The sequence below is a fragment of the Melozone crissalis genome, unplaced genomic scaffold (assembly GCF_028551555.1).
Source record: "Melozone crissalis strain CALT ecotype California unplaced genomic scaffold, PUWL_Pcris_2 ptg000088l_1, whole genome shotgun sequence".
Lineage (NCBI taxonomy): Eukaryota > Metazoa > Chordata > Aves > Passeriformes > Passerellidae > Melozone > Melozone crissalis.
The window spans coordinates 1,845,170-1,863,167 of NW_026535865.1; the positions used below are offsets into that span (position 1 = coordinate 1,845,170).

General features: G+C 59.0%; 1 protein-coding gene across 1 annotated transcript in view; it reads left to right on the forward strand.

Moving 5' to 3' along the window:
- Positions 1-6,697: 6,697 nt before the first annotated feature.
- ONECUT3 (one cut homeobox 3) overlaps positions 6,698-17,998 on the forward strand; it is a 29,714-nt gene continuing 18,413 nt past the window's right edge. Inside the window, exon 1 of the mRNA XM_054290928.1 lies at positions 6,698-7,727. Coding sequence (XP_054146903.1) covers positions 6,698-7,727 — 1,030 coding nt within the window. The remainder of the gene's footprint in view (positions 7,728-17,998) is intronic.

The following is a 17,998-nucleotide window of genomic DNA, read 5'->3' on the forward strand; positions in this document are numbered from 1 at the left end:
TGTCTGTCCCCCGGGGCAGCTGCTTGCTCTGCCTGGGGGTGGCAGCTCCCCGCCTTGTCCCTGCTGATTGCTGCTTTCCCTCATCCCCATCCCTGCCTTGTCATCCCCCTGCATCATTTCCCGTTTTCCTTATCCCGTCCCTGCCGTGTCCCCTTTCATCCTCGCCTTATCCCTTCCCTGTCTCCTTTTCCATTTTCCCTCAGCAGTGCCCGTCTCTGTCCCTGCCTGTCCATCCCGGCTTCACTTCCCATTTTCCCTCATCAGTGCCTGGCTCTGTCCCTGCCTGTCCACCCCAGCTTCGTTTCCCATTTTCCTTATCCTGTCCCCTTCCATCCTTGCCTTGTCCCTTCCTTGTCTCCTTTCCCATTTTCCCTCACTCTCACCGGTGCCTGGCTCTGTCCCTGCCTATCTATCCCAGCTTCATTTCCCATTTTCCTTATCCCGTCCCCTTCCATCCTTGCCTTGTCCCTTCCCTGTCTCCTTTCCCATTTTCCCTCACTCTCATCAGAGCCTTTCTCTGTCCCTGCCTGTCCATCCCGGCTTCATTTCCCATTTTCCCCCAGCCCAGCCCTTCCTGCCCCCAGCGCTGCCTCCCTCGGCTCCTCCCGCAGGCCGGGCCGGTCCCCGCAGCCCGGGGAGGGGTTCCCCGGTACCCCCGTACCCCCGTTCCCCGGTACCCGGTACCTGTTGCGGGGCTGAGCCCCCGGACCGGACCGGGGCTCGCCCAAGGCCCTCCCTGCCTTCCCTCTGCCCCCGGCAGCGGGGAGAGAAGAGTCCAAAGCCGAGGTCTTGGCGAAAAAGCAGAGACGGCTTCTCCCGAGGCAGGTGAAGAGACAGGAAAATATCTGCCGAAAACACAGAAGCACAAGGGGAAATTAAAAAAAATATTGTATGTACTTTAAAAAAATCGCATTTATATAAAATAAATCCTCTCGCTTTCTATGTATATTTTGTATAGGATATAGATTGTCTGTATTGTGAATAAAATTACTGCATCAGGCTCGCGTGCTGGCGGTGCACGGGGGATGCAGCACGGCGGAAAACTCCCGGTTCCTCCCGTTCCCTCAATGTTTCACCGGCCCCGGTTTCTGCCTCCGACTCCCCGAGCCCCCGAGAGCTTTTGGGGCGCTCAGAGACGCGGGTTTGAAGGGCTCCAAAATGCAGAAGGAGCAAAAAGCGGCAGAAGGCAGAGTAGAGGGAACAAGGAGATCCCGGAGCTCTGGGGGACACCCGCGGTCCCGTCCCGTAGATCACGGGCGAGCTCGTTCCGTGTCCCCCCTTTGGGGACACAGGCACCCCAACCCGGCCCGGGAACAGCCGGGCCTGAGCGGGGAAAGGCAGAGCGACAACGGGAGGGAGGGCAAAAATTAAGGAAAAAAAAATAAAATAAAAATTCGATTTTATAATTATTATACCTCGCAGCTGGGCGAAATCCCAGAGATTTTTCCACGCTTTCCCCCCGAAAGCTCCGAAAGGGTCGAGCCCTCTCCGTGCCGCTCCAGGGTGTAAAGTTCCGCGGTGCCCTGCGGGGAATTTTAGAAAACAAATCGCGGCTCAAAGAGGCTCCCGGAGACTCCGGGGGGTGTTGGAGGTGCGGGGGCAGCGGGGGGGACCCGGACCCCGCTCCCCGGCCCGGGTGGGAGCGGAGCCCCGGGGGCGCCCGGCCCGGCCCAGGATGCGCGGCAGCTCCGCGGGGCCGCTCCGTCCTGGGAAATCCTGCGGGGCTCACATCGAAAAGTGACACGGCCCGTCCTCAAACTGCCCCCCCGGCCCGAAATCGAACGGGAACCCCTCCGTCCCCGCTCCCCGCCGCCACCGCCGCCCCACCGCTGCTTCCCGCGGAGTTTCGAGGCCGCCCAAAGTTTCTGGCTAAACGAGAAAAGTCTCCGGAAAAGCCGTGGAGGGGTCGGGTCGCCCCCCAGCTCTCCCTCCCGATCCCCCCGCCTCGCTGCCCCCCGGTGCTGCCGCTTTCCCCGCTCCCAGCCCGACCCACCGGCACCGGGGCCCGGCGGGCGGCGGAGCCGGGCGGGGCACGGGGCAGGTCCCGGCCGGACCCCGCTCCGCTCCTGGCCCTAAAAACCCCCCGGGCCGGATCTGTAGAGAGAATGAAAAATTTCACCCTGGTAGAGCATTAAAAAATTCTATTCTATCCCGCCAAAGGGAAAGGGAAAGGAAAAGAAGTTGGGAGGGGTGGGGAAAGGGCCTGATCTTGCAGCTAAAACTGCCTTAAAAATTAAAAATAAAATTTTAAAAAAAGCCTGCGAGGGCGCAGATCTCGATGACTGGCCGAGGGGGGCCGGGATTTTAAGCAGAGGAAGCGCTCGGTGGGGAAAGGGCCGGAGTTTTTTCTCGGCTGGATTCCTTCCCGGGGCGCAGCAAACCACAGTGCAACGCGCCTGGGCGCCGCCGACAGCGTGGGGAAGGGAAAATCGCACCCGAACGGGCGGGACGGGGAGGGAAAGGAGCAGAAATCGCGGGGCTGGGCCGGCCCGGGGGGAGCTGAGCCCGCGGAGGGGGCGCGGAGGGGACAGCGGGGTCTGGGGGTGCGGTCCCCCCGCTGCCACCCCGAGCGGCTTCCTCCATATCCCGCTGTAATGACCCCAAATCCAGGCGGAACTTTTCCGGCGTGGCTGGTTTTTTTCCTGCTTTGTTTTGTTTTGGAAGCGAAAGCGTTTGAATCCCCTTCAAGAACCGGTATCAAAGAGTCTTTTTTTAAAAGCTATTGATTGCAAAAGTCTTATTTAAACCAACACATTTTAGTTTCTCACATTTTAAAACATCATCTGGGGCCCATTGTATGGAAAATCGATTAGCAGGAATTGCCACGCTCTTTGCCTCCCGCTTGATTGTTGGAAAATCGAGACATCCATAGGCAAAGGCTGGGCTGGGGAAGGTTTGGAACCGAAATGAAAGGGTTTGCGAGGGATCTATAGGCACTAAATAATTCACCTGCCAGGCGATGGTGCTGTTATTTTGAAGCCTTAAAGAACTTTAGGGAACTTTTTGACTCCCGGCGGGGCGCGTGGAGCCGCTTTCCGGCTCCTTTTCTTCCCTTGCCCGGTAATACCGGAGGTTTGGCCGGTGCCCGGTGCCTGCTCGGCGGCAGCACCGCCCGAGGTGCGGCCCCTCCGCTGGGGCTGGTCCTGGCCGGGGCGTTTGTGCCTTCGCCCTGCTCCTAAGTGCAATGAGAAAAAAAAAAAAAAAAAAGAAAAACAAACCAGATTTGAGCTCAAACCAGCCCTGGAGCGGCGGGCACGGTGCAGGCAGGGCACCGACAGCAAAGCTCGATACCTCCCCAAGAGCCCGCACGGCCCGGGGGCAGCGGGGCAGGGACGGGGACACCGAGAGCAGCTCTGGAAGCTGAGGGGGTTGGGGAAGGCGCTGCGGGGTCGCTGCGGGGATGTGGCGGGGCTGGGGAGGGTGTGGGGGCTGCCCCGACCCCCGCGCCCCCTCCCCGCACTCACCGCTCCGCGCCCCCCGTGCCCGCAGTGCCCGCGGTGCCCGCGGTGCCCGCAGTGCCAGCGGTGCCCGGCCCCGCTCGGAGCGCTGCGGACGAGCAGAGGGAAGGGAATTAAATAGGGAGAGGGAGCTCGGCAAGAAAGAGGTGGCGAGGGAAGGGATCAATAGCATCCAGCTGGCGAATGGAGCCGGGTCTCTCCCCCGCGCCGCGTCCCGGCCCACGGCCGGAGCCTCTGGGCGCTCCCGGGGCTTCCCCCGGTTCGGAGCCGCGGCTCGGGCAGCGAACCCCGCGGAGCCCGGGCCGGACCCCGCTCGGCAGCCCGGGCAGCTCCCGCCGCCTCCCCGCGGCCCGGCCCCCGTGTCTCGGTGCCTCTCGCCCTAATGATATTGCATCGATCGGGGAAGGGCCGGGGGGGGGCGGGAGGAGGGCGCGGGGCTACCGCATTACTCAATTATGTCGCACTAATTACTAAAAAGTCTCTCTCTTTTTTGCCGTTTGCTCGGTGCGGGGCTCGGCGGAGGGCAGAGTCCGGCGCCCGTCCCGGGGGGCTCCCGGTGCTGCGGGCCCGGCGGGGCCGGGGCTGGAGGGGGCGTGGGGAGCCCGGCCCGAGGCCGCGGTGCGGGACGGCAGCTGCAGGGATAGATCTATCGATGGGCGGTCGATGCGCTATCGCCATTATTACACTCAATGAAACCCTTCCAGACGCGGATGCTTCATCCCTGGTTTGTTCCCCACCTCCTCCTCCTCGCCGCTCACCTCGACACCTCGGCACTGCCCGGCTCCAGGTCCCCTGCCCATCCCTGCACAGCTCCGAGCCTTCCCTTGCGCAGCTCCGAGCCTCCCCTTGCCCATCCCTGCACAGCTCCGAGCTTTCCTCTGCCCAGCTCGGAGCCCTCCCTTCCCACCCCTGCCCAGCTCCGAGCCTCCCCTTGCCCATCCTTGCACAGCTCCGAGCTTTCCTCTGCCCAGCTCCGAGCCTTTTTCTGTTCACCCCCTGCCCAGCTCCGAGCCTTCTCTGCCCAGCTCTGAGCCTCTCCTACCCATCCCTTGCCCAGCTCCGAGATTTCCCTTGCCCATCCTTGCCCAGCTCCGAGCCTTCCCCTGTCCAGCTCCGAGCTTTCCTCTGCCCAGCTCGGAGCCCTCCCTTCCCATCCCTGCCCAGCTCCGAGCCTTCCCCTGCCCATTCCTACCCGGTTCCAGGCTCCCCTGCCCATCTCTGCCCCCCTGTCCAATTCCTGCCCATCCCTGTCCGGCTCTGGGGCTCCCTGCCCACCCCTGGCACCTCAACTTCGCCTCTCCCCCCAATCTCTGCTGCACTCCAGACCGCCCTGCCCCTCCCTGCCCGGCTCCGGTCCCGTTACCTGCCCGTAATCCCCCCCTGCCCTGCTGGTTCCCTCTCGGGGGTCCTGCTCACAGCCCCCGGCCCTCCAGGCAGGCACAAACCGAGGGAGAGGCCGAGGGGGGCCCGGAGCCCTTCCACACCCCGGCTCCGGGGCTGCATCGTGGTGTGAGGGGCAGAAAAGGGGCAGAGGGAAAGACCTCCCCTCCCCTCCGATCATCGCCTACCCTCGCTCTCACGTCCCGGGAATTTGCGGGGCTTTATTTTAATGAACTGGGCGCTTAATTGACTTCCCGGTGAAGGTGCCAGATGGGATAGAAAACTATGGGATGGATGGGATGTGATGCGATGGATGGAACGGATGGGTTGAGATGGGGTGAGGAGGCTTGAGATGGTTTGTGTTAAAAGCACTGGATTTGGACGGGATTTGGCTGAGTTACTCCCTGAGCTGGGGAGTGCGGGGTGGGTCACCACGAACACCCCCAGAGGGGGCGGGCCCTGCTGTCCCGCCGCTCCCAGCTCCTCCAGGCCGCCCCCGGGCTGTGGAAGCGCCTGGAGCCCGGCGGGGCCGGGAGCGGAGCAGCCCGAGCGGGGCTGGAGGGCCCCACCCGCAGGAGGCGATGGATTTTGTTTTTATTTTTTTCGGGCTGTTCAATAAAGCTTGGGAAAGCGGCATGTGCCGGCCTGGGGGAGCGGGAAAGGCCAGGATAGCCCCGGGAGCCCAGCTCGGGATAACGGGGCCGGGGCCAGCTCAAAACCGTTCTAGAAGCACAGCGAGCACCAGCCCCTCCGGTGGCCTCAAACCGGCTCACGTTAGCCCTTCATCCAGTCTTCCTCACCGCCTTTCCTTTACCTTCCCATTTCCCTTTCTCTTTCAATTTTCTCTTTCCATTCTCCATTTTCCCACTTCATTTTCCATTTTCCCTTCGCGTTTTCCATTTTCCATTTCGATTCATTCTTTCCCTTTCCCTTTCCTTCCTTCTTTATTCTTTCCTCCTCCAGCACCGCTGCTCGGGGCCCTGCAGCAGCACCGTGTGTCTCTCCAAGCGTGTCCCTGTCACCTCCCCTCGCCGTGCCAAGGCCACCGAGGCAGCGCCCGCAGAGGGACAGGGGACATGTGTGGGGACGGGGGGACACGCGTGGGGAACCCCGGCGGTGCGGGACAGGATATTTGGGGTAGAAAGGGACAGCCAGGCCCTTGGGAGGGGCACGGGGCAGGCAGCGGGGGATAGGAGGGTGCTGGGCACGCTGGGACGGGCGCATCCAGGGGTGGCTGGCACAGCCAGATGTGTGCACAGGGAGCGGCCTGGGGCCAGCCAGATGTGCGGGGGCGCAGGTGGGCGCTCGGCACCTGCTGGGCACGGGGTGCGGCGGCGCGGGGAGGGTCGGGCCGGTGGCGGCGGGGTCACGGCGGGTTGGCTGTGTCGCCGCGGGCCGGGCCGGGGCGGGGGAAGGTGACCCCGGCGGCTCCGGGTGCGGGCGCTCCCCGCGGCACCGGGAGAGGGGCGGGGGGGCGGCTCGGTGCGCCGGGGGGGCGGGGCGGGGCGGCGCTGACGTCACGCCGCGGGCCAGAGCGAGGCTGCCGGGAGCCGGCGGCCGAGGCTCCGCAGCCGCCCCGCACCGAGCCCCGCGCCCCGCGCACTGCCCGCGCCGAGCCCCGCGCCCCCAGCCCCGCGCACGGCAGGGCGGGCGGCGGGCGCACCATGCCGGCCTGACCGCGGGGCGCGGACATCGATCCCCGGGCGCGGAGTCTGAATTAATCCGGGCAGCCGGCGCGGGGAGGGGGGGCGGCGGTGGAGGAGGAGGAGGAGGAGGAGGCGGCGGCGGCGGCGGCGGGGGGGTGGGGGAGGAAGGCAGCGAGCGAGCGGGCGAGGCAGCGGCAGAGCCCGGCGGCCACCATGGAACTGGCGATGGAGAACCTGGGCAGCCTGCACGGAGTCCCGCACTCGCAGCCCGCCGAGCTGCTGAGCCCCGCGCACGGGCGGCAGAGCTCGCACCGCAACCTGGTGCCGCACGGCCGGCCCGCCATGGTCTCGGGCATGGCCTCCATCCTGGAGGGGGGCGACTACCGCGGCGAGCACAGCCTGGGAGCCCCGCTGCACCCCGCCATGAGCATGTCCTGCGAGTCGCCCTCCGGCATGAGCCTGAGCAGCACCTACACCACGCTGACTCCCCTGCAGCACCTGCCGCCCATCTCCACCGTGTCGGAGAAGTTCCACCACCCTCACCATCACCACCACCACCACCACCCGCACCAGCGCCTGGCCGGCAACGTCAGCGGCAGCTTCACCCTCATGCGCGACGAGCGGAGCTTGGCCTCCATGGGCAACCTCTACAGCCACTACCCCAAGGACATGCCGGCCATGGGGCAGCCCCTGTCCCCTCTACCCAACGGGCTGGGCAGCCTCCACAACGCCCAGCAGCCGCTGGCTCCCTACGGCCCCGCCGGCCACTTGCCCAACGAGAAGATGCTCTCGCCCAACGGCTTCGACTCGCACGCCGCGATGCTGTCCCGGGGCGAGGAGCACCTGGCGCGGGGGCTGGCGGCGCCCAGCTCGGCCATGATGCCGCCGCTCAACGGGATGCACCCGCACGGGCACCCGCACGGGCAGCCCGGAGCGTCGCTGCTGGGCGAGCGGGAGCGCCCCGCGCCCGGCCCCGGCTCCCAGCCCGGCGGCTCCGGCCAGGTGGAGGAGATCAACACCAAGGAGGTGGCCCAGAGGATCACGGCCGAGCTGAAGCGGTACAGCATCCCGCAGGCCATCTTCGCGCAGAGGATCTTGTGCCGCTCCCAGGGGACCCTGTCGGACCTGCTGCGGAACCCCAAGCCCTGGAGTAAGCTCAAGTCCGGCCGGGAGACTTTCCGCAGGATGTGGAAATGGTTGCAGGAGCCGGAATTTCAGAGGATGTCGGCGCTCAGACTGGCAGGTAGGACACGGCACGGCTCAGCACGGCTCGGCTCGGCTCCTCCGGCCGGGTGGGTCAGGGGGTGCTGCGAACACGAGTGGGAACCCTCGAGGGTTCCGGGGTTGCCATCACGAAATGGGGCCGGGCCCGGGCGGTGTTACCGACCCGGTTTGTGACCGTAAGACCAAAGGGAATGAATTGATGTTTAAGGTGAGTTATACCTAAGGCGACCTCCCGCTCCCCGGGCCTGCCGCTGCCCGCGAGAGATGCGGGATCGCGGCTGGAGGGAGCCCAGAGCTGCCCCTTGGCCGCCGCCCGTTCTCCTGCCGCGGGGATTTCCTTCTCGGTGCCGCCGAACCGGCCCCGTGGCCGTGGCAAACCCTGGAACTGCTCCGCGCCGCTTCGGCCGCCGCCTCTCGGTGCCGGGGCCGCGCTCGGGGGAATCTCCGGGCCGGGGCTGCCCCCGGCAGAAGCGCCGAGCCCCGTGTCTCAATCCCGGCTGATCGAGGTCTCTCAGCGCCGTTCCCGCGGTCCCGGGCCGGCTCTGGGCCGAGGCTGTGCTGGAGGAACGCGCGATCTGAGCCGGGGGTGGTGGGGAAGGGACAGGAGGGTGCGACAGAGGGGACAGCGGGGCTGTGCCCGGTGCTCCCCGCCAGCCCCGGCCCAGCGCCGCTCCCCCGGAAACACAACCGGAGCTCTTGGCTCCGCGGGGCCGAGCCGTGGCGGACAAAACACACGTTAGTGATTTTTTAATTTATTTTTTAAGAAATCCGAGCTCCCCGTGGGGACGGGCAAAGGCAGCGACGAGGACCCGCCGTTATTTATGGGGAAGAGCAGCGTTCATATGTATTTAGTGTAATTCAGTTGCTCTTTAATTAGGGCAGGGTAGTGGCATCTTTTAGTTCCAGTCGATGCCCTATTGAAAAGCAGTTAATAGAATGCAAATTGTTCCTGGCTTTACAAGGTTCTGGTAAATAAAGATTTAAACACTGCCGCGATCGGCCGTTTAATGCCCCCGTTGTTGGGGCTAATTGAGCAGCGGGCTCGGGCTTCTGCCTCGCCAGAATTGGAAATAATAATGAATAATTCAAAAATAATAGGAGTAATAATAATTTAACATATCCGTGATGGTGATGATGAAAAGGCGGCCGCAGCTGGGGGAAGCTCGGGGGGAACCCTTTTCTCGGCCCGCCTGGAATGCTCCTTGTCCCTGGCCCGGGTCAGGGATCCCTGTCCCCAACCGGCTCGTAGGGTCCCTGTCCCTGCTGTCACCTCTTTGCGCTGCCGTGGGAGGTTTATTCTCCCCAAAATTAATTTTCTTCCCTAGCGCCGTTTCCCCCGCCGCCAGAGCCGCCATGTCCCCATTATTTACAGCAATCAACCCCCCAGATTTCCGGGGAACGGGGTTTGTTCATTTGCTGTCCGTGAAAACAGGAAAAAACCCACCAAGCACCAGCCCAACCTCCCGTCCTGAACCTGCCCGTGCCGCTCCGAGCTCCCCACGCGGGACCGGGTCCGCTCCTGGAGGGGCTCTGCCGAGCCGCCCCCCCGGTTCTGCCGCTTTGTTCCGGCCCCGGGCCCCGCTCGGTCCCGCTTTCGTTTCGCTCTTTCCACCCTCTCGCCCGCCCGGGCCCGGCCCTGGTTCCGCCCCAGCCCCGAGCGGCGGCTCCGGGGGAAGGGGCAGCGCTGGGGGGGCCGAGCCCGAGCCCCCCGATCGGTGCCGGTGAATCCCCAGCCCGAGGCCTTGGGGTGAGCGCGCCCGTCCTTTCCCGTTCCTTTCCAGGCTGGGGGCCTGGAGGGCTCCCGATGGTTGCCACTTTCGGCAAGCAGGGATGGGACCTGGGCGGCGAGAGGAATTTTTCCTTCCCGGTATAAGGCAAAAAACAAAAAAAAAAGTGTTTGACTTTTGTGCTCGTGTGGCACGGCCGGGACACGGACTGGTACTGGTTCTGATCCTATTCCTGGTTCTATCCCTATTTCTCTTTCTGGTCCTATTCCTCATTCTGCTCCTGGTTCTATTCCTGTTCCAATTCCTATTCCTCGTTCTGCTCCTGGTTCTATTCCTATTCCAATTCCTATTCCTCGTCCTACTCCTGGTTCTATTCCTATTTAAATTCCTATTCCTATTCCTCGTGCTGCTCCTGGTTCTATTCCTATTCCTGGTCCTGGTCCTGGTCCTGTTCCTGTTCCTGGACCCGATCCTATTCTTATTCCTCTTCTCTCTTTTTTTTTTTTTTTTTTTTGTTCCTATTTTTGATCCCAGCCCTGGTCCCGGTCCCGGTCCGGGCCCGCAGGAGTCCATCTGATGGATTAGTCCGAGTCACTGAGCCGCGGATCGATGACCACGCCGGGCCCTTAGAAATGGCACCCGCCGCTTTTCTCCTCTTTCCAGCCCAGTTCCCCCCGTCCCGCCGCCCCTCCGCAGATGAACCATTAATTAATTATTCAGCCGGGAGATGAGGGGGCCGCAGCTCCTGCCGCCCCCCGCTCCCTCCGGCCCCGCTGGCCCCAAGGGGCTCCGCACAAGAGGAGGGGTCCCACGGAGAAACATCTGGGCAGCAGCTGGCCGTGCCCAGCCCGTCCCCTCGGGCCGTTCATCTCCCGCTCCGCATTAATCCCCACCAGCTCCGCCAGGGCCCGTGGGGGACGCGGAGCTCCCACGGTGCCACTTTTGGGGGTCCCTGCAGAGATGTGACCCGCACCCGCTAAACCCCGGTGCTCTGGGGGCGGAAAGGCCCCGGCCCCGTCCCCGAGGGGCGATGGGGGAGCTGGGAGCGTTCCTGCGCCCCCATCCCCGCGTGTCCTCCCCACCCTGCGCGTCCCTCGCGTGGCTCTGGGTGCGCCCCCATCGCTGCCCCCTCCGTTGGGAGCCCCCTCCCCGATTTATTCCGACGCTCAGCACCAGGAAATTCGCTCGTGGTTATTTCTTGGGAGGGCGGCGAGGCCGTGGTGCCCCTTTGGGGCGCTCGGGGATCTCTCCTGTCGGGTTTTCCCCGGCTGTGCGTGGAATTCACCCCACGCGTGGGGTGCGGCTGGTCCCGAGGGGCCCGGCAGCTCCTGCTGCTTTTACATTCGCTTCTCCTTTCCCTCTCCAACCTTTCGTTTTGTTTTTCCATTAACACTTCAACCTCCCACTCCCGTTTTTTCGTTCTTCATTTTAATTTTTTTTTGTTTGTTTTAACTTGTTTTTGTTCGTTTTCTTTCTTTCTTTCTTTCTTTCTTTCTTTCTTTCTTTCTTTCTTTCTTTCTTCCTTTCTTCCTTCTTTCTTTCTCTCTTTCTCTCTCTCTTGCCTTCTTGCCTTCTGACCTTCTTTCTTGCCTTCCTTCTTTCTTTCATTTTTCTTCCTTTCTTCCTTTTTTCCCCATTCTTTCCCATTCTTTTCCTTTCTTTTCCTTTCTTTCCCTTTCTTTTCCATTCTTTTTCTTCCTTTCCATTTCTTTCTTTTCCTTTCTTTTTTAATTCTCCCTTTCCCATGAATCCCTTCCCCGAACACGTCTCCACCGCAGCACAAAGCGTCGTTTTTCAACACAAACCCCAAAACCACCCCGGAACTGCGAGCACAACCGCGGGGCTGGGCCGAGGCAAATGCCCGAGAGTTTTGCCAACACCAATAATTAATATCACTAATTAATACCGCGAATTAATACACAGACGGGCTAGAAAAAACGACAAGATGGCGCTGAATAAAACCTCGGGAAATATATATTTTTTTAAATTTTTTTTTCACGAGTTTTGTTTTAATTTCAGCCTCTTTCAAACGACTTTGGCCCAACGACGGCTCCTCCCGGCCCGCGGTCCCCGAGCACCGGGCGGCCCCGGTCCTGGCCCGGTCCTGGCCCGGGAGAGCGGCAGAAAACCGCGCACGGTTTCGATGCTTTCGATCCGCGCATGGCCGCAGGCGACGGGAAAAAGGCGCCGCAGCCGTGGAGAGCTTTGGAGGACCGGGAGCGAATGGGTTTTGTCGCCGTAAAATAGGCGAAAACGAGATTTTGGGGCTCCTGGTTCGCAGCGGCTCCTCCCGGCCCGGGAGAGCTGCCCAGGCTGGAAATCGGAGAAAGATTCGGGAAAGGAAGGAGGGAAAGCTTTGTCCCAGCTGGGAAACAAAAACCACCAAACCAAACCTTTAAAAGTGTGGGTTTTTTTTGTTTTGGTTTGGATTATATATATATATATATTTTAAACTTGAATTTCTTAATTTTTTTTCTTAAATTCTTATTTTATTTTGCTAAATTTTTTTTAGCTCGTAAATACAGTTGGAACGAGATGAGCTTTAAAGCCCCTTTTGAAGCAAGTTTTGGGATTTCGTGAATTAGAGGCGACTTTCTCCGCCGATCTGGAGCCGCTCGCTCGGAGCAGCCACCGCCGGCGTCCCCGGCTGCGCGGGTGCGGCCGCTGCGCGCTGCGCTGCTCGCCCTGCGCCGTGTCCCGCAGCTCCTGATGGTCCTCACTGCCTGAACCCCGTGTCCCCCAGCTCCTGATATCCCTCATTCCTGAACCCCGCACTCCTGATGGTCCTCATTGCCTGAATCCCGCAGCTCCTCGTGTCCCTCATTGCCCGAATCCCGCAGCTCCTCGTGTCCCTCATTCCTGCACCCCGCAGCTCCCGGTGTCCCTCATTCCCGCACCCCGTGTCCCGCAGCTCCTGGTGTCTTTTATTCCTGAACCCCGCAGCTCTCGGTGTCCCTCATTGCCTGAATCCCGCAGCTCCTGGTGTCCCCCCCTGCCCGGCCCCGTAGCTCCTGGTGTCCCTCATTGCTGAACCCCTCAGCTCCTTGTGTCCCTCATTTCCTGTGTCCCGCAGCTCCTGGTGTCCCTCACTCTTGAACTCCGCAGCTCCCGATGTCCCTCATTTCCCGTGTCCCTCAGGTCCTGGTGTCCCTTATTCCCAAATCCCACATCCCGCAGCTCCTGGTGTCCCTCACTGCCTGCACCCCGTGTCCCGCAGCTCCTGATATCCCTCATTCCTGAACCCCGCAGCTCCTGGTGGTCCTCATTGTCTGAACACCGTGTCCCGCAGTTCCTGGTGTCCCCCATTTCCCGTGTCCCGCAGCTCCTGGTGTCCCTCATTGCCGAACCGCAGTTCCTGGTGTCCCCCATTTCCCGTGTCCCTCAGATCCTGGTGTCCCCTCATTCCCGAACCCCGTGTCCCGCAGTTCCTGGTGTCCCTCATTTCTGAACCCCGCAGCTCCTGGCGTCTCTCATTGCCCACATCCCGATGCTCCTGGTGTCCCTCATTCCCGAACCGCAGTTCCTGGTGTCTCCCATTGCCCGTGTCCCGCAGCTCCTGGTGTCCCTCACTGCCCGAACCCCGCAGCTCCCGATGTCCCTCATTGCCCGTGTCCAGCAGCTCCTGGTGTCCCTCATTCCTGAATCCCGCAGCTCCTCGTGTCCCTCATTGCCTGAATCCCGTGTCCCTCAGCTCTTGGTGTCCCTCATTCCCGAACCGCAGTTCCTGGCGTCCCTCACTGCCCGTGTCCCGCAGCTCCTGGTGTCCCTCATTCCTGAACCCCATTTCCCACAGCTCTCGGTGTCCCTCATTCCTGCACCCCGTGTCCCGCAGCTCCTGGTGTCCCTCATTCCCGCACCCCGTGTCCCACCGCTCTCGGTGTCCCTCATTCCCGAACCCCGCAGCTCCTGGTGTCCCTTATTTCCCGTGTCCCTCAGGTCCTGGTGTCCCCCATTTCCCGTGTCCCGCAGCTCCTGATGTCCCTCATTGCCTGAACCCCATTTCCCACAGCTCCCGGTGTCCCTCATTCCCGAACCCCGCAGTTCCTGCTGTCCCTCATTCCTGCACCCCGTGTCCCGCAGTTCCTGGTGTCCCCCATTTCCCGTGTCCCGCAGCTCCCGGTGTCCCCCATTTCCCGTGTCCCTCAGTTCCCGGTGTCCCCCATTTCCTGTGTCCCGCATCTCCCGGTGTCCCCCATTTCCCGTGTCCTGCAGCTCCCGGTGTCCCCCATTTCCCGTGTCCCTCAGTTCCCGGTGTCCCCCATTTCCTGTGTCCCGCATCTCCCGGTGTCCCCCATTTCCCGTGTCCTGCAGCTCCCGGTGTCCCCCATTTCCCGTGTCCCTCAGTTCCCGGTGTCCCCCATTTCCCGTGTCCCGCAGCTCCCCGCACCCTCCGCGCCTCCTCCTTATCAGCGCGGCGGGGCCGCCTCGCTCCGCCCGCGGCTGTTTTTCTGTTTGCTCCTAATCTGCGCCTCGGAAGGGGCCAATAAACCTCGCGCAGGTTAAACATTAAATGGGGTTCCTTCCCCACACCCCCAGGAAACGCGCTCCCCTCTGCCCCCCACCCGCGCCCGCGGGGCTCTGCTCCCCCAAACGCTGCTCCCCAAATCCCCCGCGGGCTCTGAGCATCGTCCCAGCCCCGGGGGCCACGCCTGGAGCTTTTCTTACCGCCTCCTTTTAATTTGGGTTCGCGTTTTGGGTGGGTTTTTGTCGGGTTTATCTTTTTCTGGGTGTACAACACGGGGGTGATAATTTTTTTTCCTTGTCCTGTCAATCGCCACTGAAACCATAAGGGAGAGATAACAGAGAAGAGAAAACTCTCGGAGTGACCTTTGAATCAATTTGAAAAACCTCATTTAACTGATAAGTCTTGAAAGGCCCAGAACTAATTTGAAAATACATCTATTAAAATCTCATTGCCGCTGCCTGGGAGCTGCTGGGAAGGGTGTGCGAGGCGACTTGCCGGGGTCGGGGGAGCCGGGAGAGCAGGTTTGAGCCCTGGTCAACAAAGAGATTGCAGAGCTGACTGCAAAATGATGGGGCTTAGACCAGGAGAAAAATAAGAATATTAAAAGAAAATGGGTTTTTCTCTCCCAGCTGGTGGGGAAAGGGGAGATTTACAGCGTTTTCCTGCCATAACCAGGCACGGAGTCTGGGATCGCAGACAGAATATTGGATTTTATTTTTTTTTATTTTTTTTTATTTTTTTTCCCCTTCACGAAACAAATCCAATATTTTCTCATTCTGCTCAGAGGCAGCTGCAGGGCTGGGGAGCCTGTGGTTCTTTGGGGGCAGCTGTGCCCCTCTGAGGGGTGAGGAGGAAGCTCTGTGCTCCCATCTCTGCGTTTTCTGCCCGGCTCCCTTGGTGCCAAAAAAGCAGAGGAAGAGGAGGGATGGTGAAGGAGGAAAAGAGCAGAGGCAGGGCCCAGGCTCGTGTTTTCTTGCCTCGGCAATGTCCTGCCTTGCCCTGGGCATCACCTGGGTGTAAAGGAAACAAAAATCCCTGCAGGAAGCTCCTGGCACAGAGAGCTCATGGTGTGAGGCTGTTGTGGCTTGGGAGCAGGGCGCTGATGGCTGACTGGAAACACAAAAATAAGATTTGAAATGAAATAAACTCCATCAGAGGCTGGTTTGAAGGAACTGAGCCATGGCAGCTCGGTCAGGGTGTGGAAATGCTCCTCCTGCTCCGGACCTTGGGTGCAATTTGGGGTGCTGGGAGAGAATCCCAGCAGGACAGGCCGTGTTCCCTGTGGGAATTGCTGCTTCCCTGGCTGGGACAGAACTGGAGCAGTCACCTTCCCCAGGACAGGAGCAGTCTCGGAGGTTCCCTGAGGTTTTTGGAGTCTCCTGAGGTTCCCTGAGGTTTTTGGAAAGGTTCCAGCAGAGGGAGGCCAGGCCTAAGCAGGAGTGGAGGCGTTGGGCAGCTTTGATCTGCCCTCACCCCATATCCACCTTCACGGCTTCTTCTTTGGATTTGAGCTGAGATGCCCAAATTCCTGGAGTTTGGCAAGAAGTTGAGGCTTAAAGGAGCACAGGATGAGTCCCATGAACCCAGGACAGTCCCATTAACCCAGGACAGGTCCCATGAACCCAGGACAGCCCCATTAACCCAGGATGAGTCCCATGAACCTAGGACAGGTCCCAGCAGGGCCCTGCTCCTGCACAGCCCCAAGCGCAGCACAGAGAGGTCGGGGCAGCCCCTGGTGTTGGAAACGGGCCCAAAAGGGAAGGTGGAGTCCAAAATGTTCCCCTCCATCCTCATCCAGAAGCCATGCAGGGAGATGCCGGCCAGCAGCAGCTTTTGGCAGTGTTTGGAATGTGTTTAATCCTGGCTCCATGCAGGACTGAGGCCGCTGAGCGGCAAAATTTGCTGATTTAATGGAAATTCAAAAATCTCGTTAATACCTCAGATGATACAGGGAGATCTCTGTATCCAGCAAGATGTAAAGCAAGTCTGGCTGGGATGGGAGAAATGGATTTTTAAAACCATTTGGTGCTGTTAAAAAATAGCAAAGCAAAGAGGCAACGTGGATTCTCTGGTGCTGGAAAGAGGGACCAGAGTATTTAAAAAATAAGGACCCAATATTAAAATTGAAAGATGTTTGTATGGACATGGGTAGGATTTTAAGAATGACCCTAATAACTTAGAAAATTTATTTTTTCATATACATACATACATACATATATATATATATACACATATATATATTATATATATATGTGTGTATATATTTGCTAAGTTGTTTTTATACATATATATATAAATTTGCTAAGTTATTGCTTATGCTATTTATTATAAATATATAATATATATTTATATTATTTAAATATTACATTCATAATTATTTTATTTAAATTTTTATTAATTATAAATATAAAATTATATATAATTTTGTTACGTTATTAGGATCATTCATGGATTATATAGAATTATATAGATTGGATTATATAGAATTCCAAGAATTATATATATTCTTGGAATATATATAATGGAATATTTATTTATATATATATGTATATATTCTATCAGGGATCTGCATCAATGCTCTAAACACTGGTGGCTTTTGCAGTGCAAGGAGAGGAGGTTCAGAAATTATTTTAAAGCCATTTCACGGGTGTTTTATGGCTGGAGGAATTGGGTTTAAGACGTTTCACAGGTGCTGAAGTCAAGCCTTGCCCACATGGGGGGGATGCAGGGATGCTGGGCTGAGATGGGCAGGGTCGTTCGTATTGCTTGGATTCACTTTGGGATTTGGGAAACCTCGTCAGCCCTGGCAGGCTGAGGGTGGCTCAGCTCTGCCCAGCCTGGGAGAGGGAAATGGAAAATCTCTTTATGGAGCAGGAGGGGAAAGCAGGGAAGGCTGGGACTGGCTGTATCCTCCGTGCTTGCAGAGGAGGGAGGAAAATCCCAATGTCTTGACCAAAAAAAAACCCCAAAGCAACAACAAACAAACAAACAAACAAAAAAAAAAAAAAAAACAAAACCAAAAAAACCTCCCAAAAAAGAAAAGAAAAAATAAAAAGGAAGAGCAAATTGCAGCTTTTCCTGCTGCTGCCAACCCCCCTCTGCTGAGCTCAGGTTCAGCAGGAGGAGGCACCAAGGGGAGCTGCAGGTCTCCCATCCCATCAGGCTGGAGGAGAGCTGAGCTCCTGCTGCAGGAATGACTCCAGAGATCCCTGAATATTCTGGCCTGGGGGTTTGGGTGCGCCGAGGGGGGTCGGTGTGTGGCACAGCGCTGAGGGCTCTGTGAGAACCCAAAGTGTCAGGTTTGGCTGTTGGAGACCCTACAGAACCCCCAAAAGGACCAAGAGCAGGGCAAACACCTCGGGCCCCAAGGAGTCCCCACAGTGAGAGCAGGGCACGGTCTGGGGCAGCCAAGGGCCATGGCAAGGGTGGCTTTGACCCCTGGGAAACGTCCCAAAGCCACCATTGGAGAGACACGAGCCATGACATGGCCATGGATGAGCTCCCCCCTCATGCCTCAGTTTCCCTGGGCGGCAGAGAGGATGAGCAGCACAGGGCAGAGCTCTGGCAGCACCAGGTTATGAAATCTGAGGAAGGGAGGCATTGGAAAATGACCGAGAAAATATGGAACCAACTATCTGAAAGAGATCTCAAGTCCTTGATTCATATCCTGACTCATTCCAGGATCAACTATCGTCTTTCATAAACATTTATCTAACCTACTGCTACAGAAATGTCTCCTGATAGTGAACTGAAACTTCCCTGAACTCTGTTATCAGTTTCTTTTTAGCATTTACCCCAAATCTGTAATTTCAGGCTTGGTAGATTTTCAGAGAATATCCTAGGGAGGGGTCAGTCCATCTTATTTCCCTTCATAGAGTCTTTCCCAAGCAGTTTCTATGGCCTAGTGGTAAATGCAGAAGGAATGGTAAAGTTGGTAAAAGACGGTAAAGAATTTGGTAAAGATGGTAAAGAATTTTTACGTGGACCTTTGGACCAAGTAACAATTCTCGGGTGCCCGGAGCCTTTCGAGGTCCCTTTGTGGCCGATAAGGAGCCGGTAACGAGCGAAGCTTCTCCACGAGGGATAAAATTGCAAATG